At 46.8% G+C, this 15,201-nt stretch overlaps 1 protein-coding gene across 1 annotated transcript in view; it reads right to left on the reverse strand.

Moving 5' to 3' along the window:
- The window catches only part of KRIT1 (KRIT1 ankyrin repeat containing), a 1,383,280-nt gene that overhangs the window by 450,378 nt on the left and 917,701 nt on the right, over positions 1-15,201 (reverse strand). Inside the window, exon 12 of the mRNA XM_069648434.1 lies at positions 7,002-7,153. Coding sequence (XP_069504535.1) covers positions 7,002-7,153 — 152 coding nt within the window. The remainder of the gene's footprint in view (positions 1-7,001; positions 7,154-15,201) is intronic.

The following is a 15,201-nucleotide window of genomic DNA, read 5'->3' on the forward strand; positions in this document are numbered from 1 at the left end:
TGGACTTTTTAAGTGAAGGTAGGCGGTATGGCCAGCTGTGCTTGGGACATCACCATGATGAGTGAAGTGCTAGAATGGAGGCAGAAGAAGTGAGAGACAGAGGCAGGTTACAGACGAGGAAAAAATGTTAGCTAGCAGGCAGAGGAGAGATACGTTAAGAGGGTAAACTCAGAGGCAAGAAGGGTAGGCTTTTAGTTTGGTTTTGAGCAAATCCATGTGGACTGTTTCTCGGATGTCTGGGGAAAAGAGAATTCCATGCAAGTGATATGATATGACATTTATAACGTGCCTATACACTAGTGTTTCAAGGCATGACAAGGCAAGGGAGGGGGAACACAGGGATGTCAGAGACAATGATCTTACTGGGCCCGGTGACATTGAGATCACGCAAGTGCATGGGAAGGGGGAGCGGAAAAGTGCGGGTTGGGAAGGGGCTGTGCAGTACATGGGATCGACAGTAAAAAAATAGAATACAAAAGCAATAATAAGGCGGCCAGCAGGTGGCAAGTGCAAGGGTAAGTGCAGACAACAGGTGTCAGGAGCAGGTAGGGGACTATAGGGATACAGAAAACAGTCCCCAAGTGCGGAGGTTGCCATGGAGACAGTGCAGGTGTGCAACTGGCGGGGGAGGGGACCTGGGCCAGACATCAGAGACAGTTTCAGCCAGGAATTCAGCAGGAGAGAGGAGGAGAGTAAGCAGAAGCAAAGAGGAAGGTTTTGAGATGCTTCCATAACCGGAGATGGTTCTCCTCAAGTTTCAGGGAGGCTGTTCCAGAGGGAGGCTCCAGCCGAAGAAAGATCTACCACCAACTCATTGCTTAGAGAAGCAACTGACCCCGAGGGAGTTGGAGGTGGATGAGCGAAGAGCTCGAGAAGGAAGATATCTAGGAAGAGAGAGTTGAAGGTATTGAGGCCCCAAGCCCCAGAAAGCCTTGTGGACAATGCAGAGGGTTTTGAACTTGATCCTCGCAGCCACTGAGAGCCAGTGCAGAGATTTCAGTCCTGGACAGATACGATCCCTGGGCTTGAGGCCAATACAAGTCTTGCAGTCCTGTTCTGGATGAGTTGCAGAGGGCGGAGAGTAGAAGCAGGCAGATTCAGAAAGAGGCTGTTGCAGTAGTCCAGCCTAGAGAGAACCAGAGCGCTGGAGACTGTGAGCTTCTGGGGGAAGGAGAGGAAAGGATGAATACCTCCAAGGAGGTGCAGCTGATAGTGTGACTTCTTAAAGACGTCAGAGATGTGAGGAGCAAAGGAGAGTGTGGAGTCGAAGATGACCCCAAGGTTTTTAGCCTCACAGGTGGGAGCAGGAAGAGGGCCAAGAGAGGCCAGCCAGAGAGCGACAGGAAAGGAGGGCGCAGGTGTGCCAATGAGGAGAATCTCTGTTTTACTGGCATTAAGGCAGAGATAATTGGCGGCTCACCACTCCTGGATAGCAGACTGACACTTAGAGATAAGAAAGTGGCGCAAGGGAGCCTGAAAATGAGTTGAGTGTCATCTGCATAGCACTGGAAGTTGGGGCAGAGAGTGGCAATGCGGTGGGCAAGATGTGCCAGGTATTGGTTGAACAGCCAGTGAGAGAGGTTAGTCCCCTGGGGAACACCACAAGTAGAGATAGAGATAGAGGAGAGGAAGGAGCCAAGTTGGACCTACGAGAGTTGATCTGAGAGGAAAGAGGTCAGCCAAGCCAGGGCCCGATCGGTGATACCCAGGTCATCACGGAGACAGTGGAGCAAGAAGAGAGAAAGAGGAAGCACAATGGTAGTCAAGTAGGCAGAGCGGAGATTACGAGAAGGCTTATAGATTTGGATAAAGGATAGATACAGTGGTGCCTTACCGTGGATACATTTGTGAACCAGGAGAAACATTTAAATCTGGCCCCGTTTACATCATGAGCCATCCAGTATGGTGACGTGCGAGGAAGTAGATGTGAAGTGAGGGAGTTCAGAGTCCTGGTAGCGAATTATCTTGTTGAGAGGACAGAATGCATAGTGGGGGAAACCAAAGAGGATACTGGCACAGTAATCCAGTTTACAGAAGACAAGAGTGGTTAAGAGATGCTTGGTGGTTTTGAAAGGAAGGAGGTGCCTGATTGTCCTAATATTTAGGAGGTTGAGGTGAGCTGCTGTTCCAGTTTTGGAGATGAAATTAGTGAAGGTGTGGGAAGAGTCGTAAATGATGCCAAGGTTTCTAGCTGAAGAAGAGTAGGGGAGAGTGTCAGGTGGGATCGGGACAAACAGAGGAAGAGATGAGAGAGAGCTTTTGGCAGAGAAGAAGAGTACCTCTGTTTTGGTAGGGTTTAACATCAGAGAGTGCAAAGCCATCCAATATTTAATGGCAGAGAGACAGTTGGAAATGTTGGTAGATCAGAGGAGAGTTCAGGAAAAGAGAAGATTTGGGTGTAGTACACAAAGAGTTGGTACGAGAATCCAAAGGAAGATATTAGTGACCCGAGAGCAGAAGTGTAGAGTGTAAAGAGGAGCGGACCCGAGACAAAGCCTTGTGTTGATGATGATTTAAAGTACTGTGGTTGTGGTAAAAAGGTGTGGTTGAAAAGAAGTGTTCATTTCATCACATTGTCTTGATGAACTGTTGCTTTTCAGAAAGTGATTATTGAACCATCCTGACTCAAGTTTTTCTTTTGAAGAAGTATGATGTATTAACAATTGCTTGGCCTTTGAGAAAAGAACATTTACCCTGATTTATGAACTTGTGTTTTGAGGAAAGGACCTTTGTTTGGCCAAGAGGGAGATTGAGGAAACTTGACAGTTGCTTTGATTTATGAACAAGCATTTGGAAGAAAGATATTCACTTTATCAACAGAAAGGATATATTGAATGGTTAAGACTTTGTATGCTACGCTGAATGGAACTTTGCTATTTCACAGAACTTTCTTGAATCTGAGCCTTGCTTCGGTATTCCTGGAATGATCCAGGGGCAGGAATACAACCCGGGTCACAAGGAGCATCGCTTAAAGCTTTGGAGTTGGAATTGATATATTATTTTGTTGAAGTTAAGGCAGCCAAAGTAACTGTGTATAATGTTGTTGCATGTATTAGTGTAAGGGTGAGATGCTTTTTGGACACAAGGTAATTTTTTCTTTAGCCTTATTTGGTAGGCAGGGACATTCTTGTTGGGTTAGGAAAAGACAGGCGTTTGTCTCGCCTCTTTATTTAATAAAATGGCAACTTGTCAAAAAACTATACCTTTGAGTCTGTCTCACATTTCTGACTCATCACACTCTCCACAATACTATTCCCTCTCCACACTACTACTTGCTTCTCCACAATACTACTACTATTCCCTCTTCACACTACTGCTATTCTCCCCTGTGTGCTACTGCTACTCATCCCAAACTACACTTCAATGCTCAACTCCACCCACACCAATTCTTTCAGTCACCCTCCTTTCACTTCCGCAGTCACCTTTTCTTTCACACCCTACTTTCCCTCCATCAATCTCATTCACACACTTCTCGCACACACTCAAACAAGTGCCACACTCTCCCACCCACCAATATCGCACCATTCAAACTACTTCAAATATTCTTCTCCACACTCCTCTGCTTGGTCCTTCGTCCTCCTTTGACCTCAGCCGAACACCCCACACCTTCCTGTGCCCCCTTTTATCCACACCCTTCCATCTGCATTAGCATTCTCCTTTACCCGGTTTCCCTACCAACCTCTGTTTTTTCCCTTTGCGGAGGTGTTACAATCAAGGAAACAATCAAAAGGGGATTATGCCCCCGCCCCCTATTCATACGCGGAGCCAACAGTCTGCAGCAATGCCACTCCGCAACAGTCAATGTTCCAGTTTGTGTGAGGACTTCTTGGCTGGCCAAGGGTGCCGATTTGGTGAGGGTGAGGCTCTGCGGCCCCCATGCAAGTGAGCATAATGTCCTCTACCGTGTAAGTCCTGTAGGGCAATCTGCTACCTGCTTCATGCAGGCATTATGTTTGGATGGCTCCCTGTCTCAGGGCAGGTGGATGCAGCTTTGCGCTCAGACTGGCTCTAATTTTCCAGCTGTGCCAGGTCATGTAAATGCTTGTTTTGTCCTGGCTGCAGCGTGGTTCACTCTCCCTTGTCTCTCTGATGGCTCACTGATTATCCCATTAAGGTTGCTTATATTGAGGATCATAGAAGGGTGCTATGCAAGCATAGGGTGATAGGTAGTGATGTGTCTGTCAATCAAACTGGCACAGAAGCAAGGGAAAGGGACTGGGTGGGCCCTCCTGGCTCCTACACTCTTCCTCGGGGTAGGACTTGCCCTGGATAAACTCTGGTAGGCCTTCCACCCTAAGCTATGAGGGGTCACTATTCTCATGACAGGGACAGATCTCTGGCCCTGTTGCAACTCCTTTTCTTGGAGAAAAAGCATAAAGACGGTGCAAAATTGGATTTCAGAAGCCCTGGACACCTTTACACCATCAAAACTATTCACCCCTTCAGAAAAAAATTAACAGCAGCATGATTTACCTCCCAAGTAAAATCAATGAGAAAAACGAAATCAGAACTTTGAACAAGCTTTGAAGAAACACTACACAAACAAAGAATGTCAGCATCACATCCGACACTACAAAGAAGTAATCTTAAAGGCGAAGAAACTATACTAAGCAAAATGCAGCAGTAAATCAACACACCCAGAGAAATAAATGTTCAAAATTCTCAAGGAAAGGAGAAATCCAAGCTATTGCAAGAAAACACCAACACACTCCCAGATCTATGCACAAATATTCACAATTATTTACAAAATAAAGTGAAAAACATCAAACATGCTGTATATGCAACCCAAAATGCCAAAAGCAATGACTCTTCTCAATGAAAAAAACAACTGCAATGTCACTGCTCAAATAATTCAAGCCAATCACTGAAGCACATTTCAATAAACTGTTGAAGTGGAGTAATAAAACAGGTTCCCAGTGGACACCTGCCACTCCGCCACCCTAAAAGCAAACTCCATTTTCTCAAACTCATTAACTCTTCAATGGAAAAAGGAATCGTACCATGAGTGTTCATGACTGCCTATGTTAAACCACTCCTCAAACCCAAATGCACCAGCTTAAATCTAAACAACTGCACCAACTACAGACCAACATCCAATATACAGTACAAAGATGAAATTGAGCAAAGCTATGCAGTCAAACATTCTAGAGCAACTACAAATAAGATTAAGATCAATGAGGGGAAATAGTCTGTAATGGTATCTATTTGGGACAACCTTACAATAAATAGGGACAATAGCATTACCTCAGCCCTCATCTAGAAATTTCAGAGGCTTTCTATATACTTTATCACCACCATTAATAAGGAGTCTGGAAGAAGTAGATGTACTACAGTAAAATAGGTCTTTCCTTGCAGACAAAACAATAAATACCTGGAAAATAACTAAAGGATCGAGTCAAACACCTCTTCTTTTCAATATATGAATGGCCCATCAAAATACACACATCTGATACAACTAGGCAGATGAGACACATTATTTCAGAAATATCACCAACAAGGGTACTAACATCACCCTCACCACCTGCCTCGCACATCCGAGTACACAGATGGCAATTAACAACTTAAAACTCATTCTGGACAACAAACAAATCGAGATTATTTCGCCCAGTGCATCCAAAAGCAACAATACCCTGGCCTACTGTAATGGGCATTTGGACAGAAAATTCAAAAATGCTCAAGAACCATAAATCAACATCGTAGTAAAGAAATGTGTTTACCATCCGCTCTCAAACAGGGGGGATAATATCATTCCTCACTTTCCCACAAAGGACTATCTTCATATCTGTGAAGAAAAGACTTTTCCAACAGCATATATATCAGCATGGCAGATGACCATACTAAAATACTTAAACACATCCAGAGCACATTAACAAGATTACTACTCAGACTCGACAGGAGAGAACACACACCCGGCCTAAAATCTCTCTCTAATGGTAGCCGGTTAAAGTATGAATAGATTACAAAGCACTCAATATGGCGCGAATATTTCTTCATAGCCATGGAGCTGAATTCACCCAAAGAAAGATCATCTAAAAGCAAGCAGAACTATTCTGAAAGTCTACAACGATGCACTGCTGGAGACCATGCGCTCTGCCAGAGGCCTATAACAGTGGATCTGTTTTGTCCACCAATGTGGTCAACTTCTGGAACAGTCCGCCAAAAGAAATCTTCACGATTGAGGACCACTTCCGAAAACATTTAAGGACCTGGCTTTTCAAAACCTACCTGGCGAAGGCACCACTCTGACCAGAGCTCACGAAATATGATTGCTCATTGAGCGAAGGCCAAATGAGCAGGTAACATAATTCTGCCTCCTTCCACCAGGAGGCAACTTCTATTGTGTGTTGCGCTGTGAACGCACCCTGACACAATTCGGGCAACAACACTATCTACTCTCTGATGGGTCACTGAAATCCATGCTACCCTTAATCAATTACATTTCAACTTTTGATCTCAAGAATACTACAAGCAGATTAACAAAGCCACTAACACACAGCTTTTTAATACTTCTCCCAGAAGACTTCCAATAGAACAATAAACCTTTACAACTAGCTTACACACCACAGCGAACACCAAAGTATCCCAATAATAAAGCACATGATGTCTCCTTTCTGGACACAAACGCATCACAGCCTCAATGGTCCGAGCACAGAATACCTAGGGAACTCACGTGCCCAAAGGGCTTAGGATACTGCACTAAGCAACAGTAAAGAGATCTTGCATTTTTCCTCTCCACCCATTAGCTATCAGATCCGCCAGAGCACACGAACCATGGAAACAGCAGTAGCGCGTGGTATGCATCCCAGTAAGATAACAGTTACAAGCTGTGTGTGTTCCAGGTCTTTATGCCTGCATTTGAATGTCGGCAGTAAGAATTCTGGTCAGTTTTCCAGTTTGCCCACTCATGCAGGGAATATAAATGCAGCATATTCATATAGATCTTTTTTGGAACAGCTCGTTTTTCTTGGATTCTTAGGCAATGTAAAAACAAAAAGTAAAACCTTTTTCTCAACATCCAGTGGAAGCCTCACATCTCTTCTCAAAAACAGCTGGGGGGTTTCTCGCTGTGAATCCAGGTTGGTGAGCTCAGTAACTATTTGAGGCCAGTCACGAACATGTAGCAATGGCTTGTGATAAGGTTTCAACTGAAGATCTGAAAAGGAATGCGGCAAAATTAGCATCTGAACAAATTATTCAAACAATAAAGCAGGTGCAGATAATCAGATATTACTTCATTAGTAGCAGACTTTGAAAACATCCATTGTACAGGTTAAGCAATCCGTTCTGTGAAAACAATAACAGTGTGAATGTTGTGTTATGATAGTAGGCTTTTATACTGCAAAACGCCACTGTAGCATTTTCATAGCGCCTAGGCTTCTCTGTAGAATGGTATACGGGTACCCTTCTCCAGGGGCTTCTAGGGACCATAAACGGATTGGAAACCGGAAAATAAATGCTACAAAGGGAGGGAGGGACATAATGTTTTGTGATAGCATGGGTGCACATAAGTCTTGTTACGTGGATCATAGTTCTGCAAAAGAGAAGAGGATATGTCCAAAAGTGTTATGATAAGTGGGTGTCTCAAAGGCCGATTTGGGGCGATACAAGTTAGTACACATTGTAACATGGGATTCATGATGGAATTGCAAGTGTGCTCAGAAGACCTTGAAGTTTGATGGCTTACTTGCATAGGCATCTCTGCTCATTGTACCCCAGGTCAAACTCCAGACGACCAAGTTACTTACCCGATGTAACGTGTTTTCGACTGGATGTTCCTCCCACGTATTCCTCATCTTTTAATATTATCTTTTCCAGCATCAGCTACTTCGGAAAAATAATTTCGTCAGAAGGTGCTGTGCATCGATTCCGTCAACTCGATGTCCCTTGAGGGCTTCAGTCTCAAAGTCAACGTCATCACCAGTTTATATAGCATGTGCAGCGCCCGTTGGCTTCAGTTCTGTTTTTCCTGTGTCTTCGTTTGCAGAATGCTCCGCTTAGCATCATACCGTATCAGACTCTAAAAGAGTGTAAAGTGTCATTCCTGGAAATTCTACAGCGGGGTAGCTTGGGAGGGGCAATGAGGCATATGTGGGAGGAACATCATCGAAAGAACGTTACCAGGAGTAAGTAAATTGTTCTTCGAATGGATTGTGTACTGGATTATACACTTGCATTATGACAATGTAGCACATGGTAATGGTATTTACCTGCGCATTCCACGCATTCCTCATCTTTTGATAGACTCCCAAAGCAGTGTTGGTTTTGGAGGCATGAGTATGAATTTTCAGAGTTACCATTAGTCATGGACTGAAAGAATGACTGCCTTCCCAAATCCTCCTTACTGAGGTAAAGATGAGTCTAGACTGTAATGTTATAGAAAAGGTATGGATGGTAGAACAAGTGGCTGCCGCACAAATGTCCCTTATTGGCACCCCTCTTTAGAGGGCAGAAAATGTTGCCATGACCCTGAATGGGCCCTTAGGCCTTCTGGAGGGTCTTTCCCAGCTAATCTATAGCATTCTCCAATGCTCCGAATAATCCAGTTGGTGAGGGTTTGTTTCGTTACTTCTAGTCCTAATTTATGACCTATGTATCCAATGAAGAGCTGATCATCTTGGCAAACCTTCTCTATTCGCGAAATATAGAAAATCAGAGCCCTTCTTGGGTCAAGTCTGAGTGGTCTCTCCTCTTGCTTTCCAGGATTAGGGGGCAGGTAACAAGTTGGTAAAACAATCTTTGATATACATAGAATTCTGAGGCTTTTGTAGGTAGGAACAACCTTGTCTCTATAGAAAGTAGTAAATGGGGGTTTGTAAGAACGCCTGCAACACGCTCACCCTGTGGGCTGATGTAAGAGCTACTAGTTAAATGGTCTTAAATGTCAGAGGTTTTAATGGACACGAATGAAGAGGCTCAAAGGGAGCCTGCATGAGAAATTTTAGAACAAGATTCAAATCTCAAACAGGGACTTGAAAAGGAGTTAAAGTATGACACTTCCTTAGAAGAGCACTCAAAATTTGAAAGTGCTGCCAAATAACCTTTAACGGTTCCAATCTGGAGCCCCAGATTTGCCAAATATAGCAAGAAAGACAACACCATAGGTGCATTACATTGAAATGGCTCCACATTCTTTTCTCTGCACCATTTGTAAAACCTGTTCCAACGGCAACGGTAGAAATATTTGGCTGCTGGCCTTCTGGCCGAAAGCAAAATCTTCATTACGTCATCGTGGCAGTCCCAATCCTTGTACCTCAACCGCTCAGAAACCATGCATGAAGGATGAGTGTCTTGACCTCTGGATGGAGAACTCGACCCTCCTCTCGTGAGAGAAGGTCCTCTCTTTGTGGAAGACGCATTGGAGGGCAGATGGACATGTCCAGAAGTTCCGGGTACCACGTCCTCCTGGCCCAATCAAAAGCAATTTGGATCATGTATTTCCCGAACGTTCTCAACCTCCTGATCACATGAAGATTGGCGGGGCGGGAGGAAAAGCAAACAGTAGTGGAAACTCCCAGTCCACTACGAACAAGTCCCCTAGAGCTTCTCTTGGGGGAAATTCCCTGGAGCAGAACAGTTCGTACGTCTGGTAGACACTGGCCGCGAACAGGTCTACCTGAGGGGTTCCCCAAAGGGTGAAGATCTCTTGAAGGACTTCCTGAGCTAGTTCCCACTCGTGTGAGGCTGTGCTCTGCCTGCTCAGAGCCTCCACCGCCCGCGTGATCTTCTCTCCGGCTAGGTGAACCACCGGTAGGGAGGCTTCTTCCTGAATTGTCCAGAACCAGAGCTGCATTGCCCCTCTGCACAGAGGTAGTGACCTTACGCCGCCCCTCTTGTTGAGGTAGTACATGACCACCGTGTTGTCAGTCATTAGCAGGACATGCTTTCCCTATCCAGAGGGCAGAAAATCAATCAGCGTTAGCCTGATCACCCCCAGCTCCAAAAGGTTGATGAGTTGTGTGGACTTTGATGGAGACCAACAACCGCTAACTGTCACATTGTTGGCATGGGCTCCCCGCCCTGTGAGTGAGGCATCCGTCACTATTATCATCTCCAGCCATGGTTGCCAAAATGGTTCTCCTTTCAGAGTGGTGCACAGGCACATTAAAGTAAGCATCCTGAAGGTCCAAAGATCTACGCTACTGGAAGCCTTGGAACCCTCCGTACGTACGACCCCTATCGGAGTGCTGCTGAGATTGGGTGTACGATTTGGGCATTGTCTTTGTCAAGATTGAAAAGACCTGGCCGTTTGTGAGCTGTTTTTTTTTTGTCCATCTCTTCGTCTGTGGAGGAGTGGAAAAGGTCCTCCCCCTCGAACGGTAGATCTAATATGCGTTCCTGGACATCCGGGCTGAACTTTGTTGCCGAGACCCAGGCTGTCCTTCTCATGTCCGTGGCGATACAGGTGGCACGGCCAGAGGTGTCAATATGGGCCACGGTGGATTCCATGAGGTCATGCGCCACAAGCTTGGCCTCGGCTAGCCCCACCTTAAAGCGTGATTGGCTCTGGGTGGGGAGTTCCGGAAGGAAGTCTGCAATTTCCTGCCATAATCTTTGGTTGGCGGCAGCTAGCATGGCATCTGCGTTGGCCTGACGAAGATGTAAGGACGCGTTGGAATCAGTGGTCGAAGTGTAAGAAAAGAAGTAGTGAAACTATGTTCCCTGCTAGCCTGCCCTGCTCCTCAAAAACCCCATTGCCCTGCCCCCTCCCACACACAATACAAACCCCCAACCACATTTGCCTGCAGTTTAAGGGAATGTTCAGTGCAATGCACTGAAAGTGCAAGTTTCAACCTCTTCCTACACTGTTATTTTAAAACAAAAACGTTCTGGAACGGTTTCTTCTTAAAATAAAAGTATAGGAGCTGCAAAACTTAATTAAAAAAAAGTATAGGAGCACCGCTCCCATCCCCTCCCGCTCACTTCGACCACTGGTTGGAATAGAGTTTCTTGCCGTACGCCTCCAAGATCTTCTCCTCCTTGCCTAACAGCGCTGCAGAGGAGGAGGCTGAGGACGACTGAGGTTTGGAGTATAGTGATGCCGCAGCGATCACCCAGGAGTGTGGCTAAGGATGGCCCGAGAGCAAGAGTGTATCCCCCTCCATCTGCCTGTGCTTGGCGTCCAGGCGTAGATTGACCGGCTGGGATGAGTGGGGTTTGAGCCAGCCCTTCTTGGCAAGGGAGACTACATCGGTCTGCAGATGAATCCCTGATCAGGCAGAGGGCCGTTGTGTGAGGACTTGCGCCAGACGCCCTCTGCTGGCTGCTCGACCTCGGGTTGGGGTAGGCCCAGATACTCAGCCAGCCCAGCAAGACATTTGTGGAAGACCCTGGCTGAGGATGGCGCGTCCGGATCCTCCTCCGGAGTAGTTGGCACCAGAGGCTGGGGTACAGGGGCCGCGGCGAGAGGCTGAAAAGGCGGCAGAGGTTGGTACGAAGCGACCTGAGGAGTCTGCTGGGGAGCCGGAGGAGGCGGCTGCGCTGGGGCCAGGGGCACCAACAGAGGCATCTGTGGTGCTGCTAGCATTGCGGGAAGGACTTCCCTGATGGCGTCTTTGAGGATAACCCTCATCCAAGGTGACTTCATGAGGCCTAGGAACCTCTCGAAGAAGACCTCTTCACTGGCCGAGGAGGTGGCAGGGGGTACTGACGGGGTAGCGGGGAGCTGCTGGAGCTGCTGCGTCCCCTGCCCATATGGACGCAAAGGAAAGCTGCTCTTTACGAAAGAGGGGTAGACTATAGGCCACGTACCTGGTTGAGGCCAGTCCCACCTCGTTCTTCGCCGAATTCCTGGAATAGTGTCAGACAGGTGCCTCCGTCTGGTGTGGCAGCCATTTTGTCGAGCTGCCTGCCACGTTCGGGTGAAGACCCGGTAAAAGAACCTTCCGGTGCCTCAACACTGTCACCGGGGGGATCCAAGAATCCCTCGGCCCGGAGGCGGGTAGCTGCAACAGCCTCGGTGCACGTGCTGGTAGAAGGACCTGACAGGTCCCTCCGGCGCAGGAGAGTCCCTGGGAAGGAGTCTCCCTTGCGGGGTGCTATGGAAAATATCGGCCCTACCTTGGGCTTGGTTCGATGTTTCACGAAGTTCTTAAGGTCCTCTGGAGGAGACTTCTGGAAGAGCTCCCTCCACCTGGCTAGTCTGTTCTTCAGCGCTTTCGAGGACAGCGAGCCACAAGCTGAAAAAGCTTGCCAAACGTGATCTGGGCCAAGGCAACGTAGGCAGAGGGCGTGGGGGTCTGAAGTTGGGAAGAGCCAGTTGCAGGCTGGATACCTGCTGAACCCTGTAGAATTCTACATGCGCCGGGGAGGAGCGTGATGCCTGAGGACTGAGTACCTGAATGACAAAAAAGAAGACAAAGAGAAGAAGTATCCACGCGTTGAATTATATGGCCGAAGCCAAACCCAGCACTGGTGAATTCGGCCCATTCCTGTCGACACTGAAAAGGGGACTGGGGTGTGGCGTTGGAGGGCAGAGTCAGGGCAGCGCATGTTCCCTGGGCTGCACCCCCGCGCGCCTCTAAATTTAAAGGGGAAGAAGGTTTTTTCTGGTGAAAAAGGTTCCGTCTTCCTTCTCCCTTGGAAGGGACGCCCATAAAGTATGGAGGAAAGGGGAAGGGACGTAAGAGTACTTGTTGAAGTATCTCAAGTCCAAGATGGGTCTCAATCCCCCGTCCTTCTTGAGGATTAGAAAGTATGGGGAATACCACCCTGTGTTCCATTTCGCTACAGGCACTGATTCTATAGCACCTTTCTCTAGCAGGCTCAATGTTTCCTGCACAAGGAACAGATCTGGAGTTTTGAGTGAGTGGTTCCCACTTGGATAATTCTGAGATCGTGTTATGAATGGGAGAAAGTAACCCTGGGCTACAATTTCTAATAATCAAGCATCTGAAGAAATGCCTCGCCATTCTTGCAGATGCAGAGACAGTCTATCTCTGACTGGGGTCTTGTGGGTTAAGACCTCAGAGAGGTTTTGAGGTGGCTGGAACAGTGGCTGATGGTAAAGCAACCGCTGTTCGGGCGGACTTATTACCTCTTCCTCGTCTACCACGGGGGAATTATATTTGTCCTCTATGACTAGCCTGTCCTCTCGCTCTACCAACTGAGGAATAGAAGTAAAAGGACTTATCCCTTCAAGAAGATCCACTGAGGTAAGATTGTTGTGACTGATTGCAACGCTAAGTGATTTTGCCGCTGCCATAGAGGTCTGCAGCTTCTCCAGGCTTTTGTCAGATCTGCTGATAAACAGGTGAGAGGCGTCTAAAGGCATATTGAGTAGTCTGGACTGCATGTACAGTGCAAATCCCGACTTTCCCAACCACGCAAATCTGCATAGTACAATATTCTATTGATATCGGCAATATCCAGACTTGACTGTAGAGATTTGCTCATAGCCTCTTTTCCATCGATTATAATAGCTAAGAAGCCGACTTTCTTCCCCCTCGGGAATATGGTCAACCAACATTGCTATACAATCCCAAAGTGTGAACGTGAATTTTGCTAAGGTGCAAGTGGCATTTGCAGATTTCTTGCCAAAGCATCCACTCTTATTGCCTGTGTCAGGAGAGATCGTGGGATTTGTTGCTTGTTTGGACGATGATGTCACCGCCTGAACCACCAGGCTTTCTGGTGTGGGGTGCTTTGCCAAATATTCAGGGTCATGCCAGACGGCCATTTTGATGAGGTTCTTGTTCACACAGCAATTGTCTTGTGTGCCTCCCAATTTGTCTTAACCCTTTTCTGAAAGGCAATGCGAAAGGGAAGGATTTTATCCTTTTGTGGACCCAGGTCCAGGATATCTTCTAAATCGTCCCGCTGAAATGGGGGAGCAGGCCTGCTCCAACCTAGAAAGTCAACCACCCTGGTCACGAGTTGCCTATAAAAGGCTTCTGCATGGTCTGAAGGGTCTGGTTTTGCGAATTTCAATTCAGGTAATGTATACACAACACTGGCTGTCTGGAGGGTCTCAAATAAGTCATTCAACCTGGACTCTTCTGACCCAGGACCTCTGGCATGTTCTGGGTACCAAACTCCAGGCCAAAGGGTGGAGTGTCTGCATCAGAAGCTTCATAAATTCAAGATAAAGATTTGAAGAAATATTTTCTCAGTACAGGTTTGTAGGTTTTCTCCACCTGCTTTGCTAAAGGCGTTGACGGCTTTCACCCGCCCATCGACGGTTTCTTCAATATCAATGGCGTTGATGTCTTCAACACTGGAGACATTGAGGACTTGAACGCCAACGGCATTGATGGCTTCGTCACCGATGGTGTCAAAGCCTTTTTTGCATACAGCGCCCTTAAAGGGGCGATATGACGTTGTTTCATCAACAGTTGTTTTTTTCGACAGGTGTTTTTATGAAAACACATGGCCGAAATAACATCATTTTCCTTGAGGGATGGGAAACAGTAGATAAAGGGGTTTGGGGAGGGCAGGAACAGTAAAAATATAGGTGGGGGAGGGCGACTTGTGGGAAGAATCCCCCAAAATAAAAAATAAACATTTCAATAACTTTTTTGGCAAAATATTTTTGTAAAAACACCTGTCTAAAAAACCAACGGGATTACATGACATAGACCGAAGGGGTAGATCCTCGACACGAAGGAGTCTGCAACTAAATTTCATCAGGTCGAGGCTTCAACGGCTCTTGATGAGTTGATGGCTTACGTCCGGGGCTCGAGGGCGCACAGGATTCAGCCTTTGCTTTTACTTTGTTGCATTTATGCAGCGTGACCGTAGCATGGCTTCTCTCCTTGTCCTTCGAGGGGGCCAGGGCCTCCTGCTTGAATATTTTCAGCATTTCTCTATGAAACTCTTCCCATTGGGCAGGAGAATAGGATTTGGTCGAACACGTAAATCTCTCAGGAGAGAAATCACTAGAGGACGATGGAAACCTGTGACGCCTCTTTTTTTACTTCTTAGTCGAAGACGAAGAATGGTGAGACCAGTTCCTGGAGCGAGATCGGTTTTTGGATGTTTTCTCTGAGGAGAGTTCTCCTCACAACTGGACAGAAGATTGGGTTTTACATTTGGATGAAGGGTATTTTGAGGGGGTCCTACCCACCGCTAGTTTCCCTTTACGCTCTTTTAGAGCCTTATTGGGCATCGCCTGACAGGAGTCTGAGTCAGCCGTTCGATGATGTGTACCCAACACCACAGACACACTCGATGAGGGTCAGTGATTGACATTTTGGCACTGCAATC

The sequence above is a fragment of the Ambystoma mexicanum genome, chromosome 2q (assembly GCF_040938575.1).
Source record: "Ambystoma mexicanum isolate Mex_15411 chromosome 2q, UKY_AmexF1_1, whole genome shotgun sequence".
NCBI classification, from domain to species: domain Eukaryota; kingdom Metazoa; phylum Chordata; class Amphibia; order Caudata; family Ambystomatidae; genus Ambystoma; species Ambystoma mexicanum.